The 2321-nt window shown below is 29.6% G+C and overlaps 1 protein-coding gene across 1 annotated transcript; it reads left to right on the top strand.

The window, feature by feature from the left end:
• Positions 1–1342: 1342 nt before the first annotated feature.
• On the top strand, positions 1343–1783 carry LOC136087087 (uncharacterized). The gene has a single exon (XM_065809593.1). It carries the CDS (start codon positions 1343–1345, stop codon positions 1781–1783), a length of 441 nt encoding a protein of 146 aa, XP_065665665.1.
• Positions 1784–2321: the final 538 nt, after the last annotated feature.

The following is a 2321-nucleotide window of genomic DNA, read 5'->3' as shown; positions in this document are numbered from 1 at the left end:
TATTTTTGCTACCAATTTTATTCAGATTTCCTTCAAACACTAAAAAAAGAAAAGAATGGACCAAAATACATCGTCAAGAATGAAGTCCAAGTAGTAGCAGTTTGATATAATCTGATCATTTTTTAGAAAAAGATATTGACAGAACTGAAACTGTTAGATTAAGGGAAAATTCTTTTCCTAAAAGATTTTAAAAATTCCCAGACCACTTAAAAAAGGTATATAATCAATTATATTTTTGTGTATTGTACAGGTTTGTTCAATATGTACCTTTTAGTTCTTAGTTACCCTATGCAGTGTGCTTGAGAGTTTATAACACAACTTTGGTAAGCAACTAAAACATATAATAACCATTTTGCTATTGTATGCTTTAATTTTATAATGCTGCATGAACTATTAGCCAAGCTCTGTGAGTAAACACAACTTAGAGGTTCCTTCTAGTTTGATATCAAATTTGAAAATTTTGTAACTATATATATATATATATATATATAACTTTTTTTTCTTTTAATATTAGAAAATGAAATAGAGAACAGCAAAAATCTCAAATGAAAAAAAAGATAACATCTTTTAAATCAGTTGTAAAAATATTAAGTCAAAAACAAAAAATATCATCAAATTGTGAAGAAATGCTATTAATAACATTTTCAGAAGTTCCTCAAGCTCTAACCAGAAGAATGATTATGTGTAAAAATCATGGTAAAGGATTTAAATATTCAGAAGAAACCATATCCTTTGCACTTACCCTGCAGTTTTATTCAAGTAAAGCTTATGATTTTGTGCGAAAAATATTTAACTTTAATTTACCACATCAAGCACAAATTAGGGAATGGTATGGAAAAGTTTCAGCAGAACCAGGTTTTACAAAGCCAGCGTTTGCAGCGCTTATATACAAGGTTATAGAAGCTGAAAAAATAGGATCTAAAGTTATTTGCTCACTTATGTTAGATAAAATGGCTATTAAAAAACACATATCATGGGATGAAAAAGCGTTTAATGGGTACTTTAATCTTGGGAACGGCATACAAGATTATTCATCACCAGTTGCAAAAGATACCCTAGTTCTTATGGCTGTTAGTATAAACAGTTCATGGAAAGTTCCATGTGGGTATTTTTTTATAGATGGGTTAAATGGCGCTGAACGAGCAAACATTGTAAATTTATTTATTAAACGCCTGACAGATGTTGGTGTTGAAGTCATATCACTAACATGTAATGAACCCTCATGTCACATTCCCATGTTATCAAACCTTGGTGTTTCAATTGATGCTTTAAAATAAACACTTTTTTCACTCATCCTCTCAACTCTGACAAAAAAGTTCATACTCTCCTTGATATTTGTCACATGCTTAAGCTAATACAAAATTGCTTTGCAGATATTGATGTTTTGTTTGATAGCGAAAACAATGCAATATCATGGAAATATATAGTTTATCTTCCAAAACTGCAAGAAGATGAAGGATTACGCTTTGGAAATAAATTAAGACTAGCGCATATTAATCGGAGGCAACAAAAATTAAAAGTAAATCTTGCTGCTCAGGCAATTAGTTCAAGTGTAGCTAATGCAATAGAGTTCTGTTGCAAAGACCTTAAATTAATGCAGTTTCAAGGAAGTGATGCAACAGTTAAATTTATTAGAATATTTGATAGATTGCTTGACATTTTAAACTCAAGAAATCCTTTTGCTAAAGGTTATAAATCCGCACTAAAAATGAGTAATAAGCATATATGGGATAAATTTCTTGATGAAGCATATGGTTATATTTCAAACTTACAAGACTCATAGACTGTTGCATACGACAAGAAGAAAAACTGGGTTCATTGGATTGGATGGGTTTATTGGATTTTTTATAGCTATAAAAAGTATTAAGCAGGTTAAAATATTTTTTAAAGTTATATTTATATCTGAAACTTGAAAACTTGGTTCTAAAAAACATGCTCCAGAATCCAATATTCTTAAAGTAAAGGACAATGGTGGTCTTATGAAACCAACAAAAGATATTATTACTGTTTGTGAAGAAACTAAAAAAAAAATTACAAGAATGCTAGCAACAATTCCTGGAAAACTGCCGCAGTCCAAAAATATCCCAGAAGTTATATCTATTTCAGTTTTAGAAAGTTTAGGATCTGTTATATTTAGAGACTTGCATGAGCATATGTTTGATACTGGTATTAATGCAAACCATGTTTTTAAATTAATCAAAATAATTTCTCAATGTTATTGCAAAGTCAGACTTTATGATCTGGGAAAAAAAGCCACTGAGAAAATGTCACAGAAAAATAATAGAAAAACATTAAGTAAATTGGTAGTATTTAATCATCAA

This window comes from Hydra vulgaris, chromosome 11, assembly GCF_038396675.1.
Source record: "Hydra vulgaris chromosome 11, alternate assembly HydraT2T_AEP".
NCBI classification, from domain to species: Eukaryota; Metazoa; Cnidaria; class Hydrozoa; order Anthoathecata; family Hydridae; genus Hydra; species Hydra vulgaris.
This window is presented reverse-complemented; position numbering and strand designations above follow the sequence as displayed.

Coding starts and splice junctions, on each gene's coding strand:
- LOC136087087 (XM_065809593.1), top strand. CDS start 1,343: ATGCTTAAGCTAATACAAAATTGCTTTGCAGATATTGATGTTTTGTTT.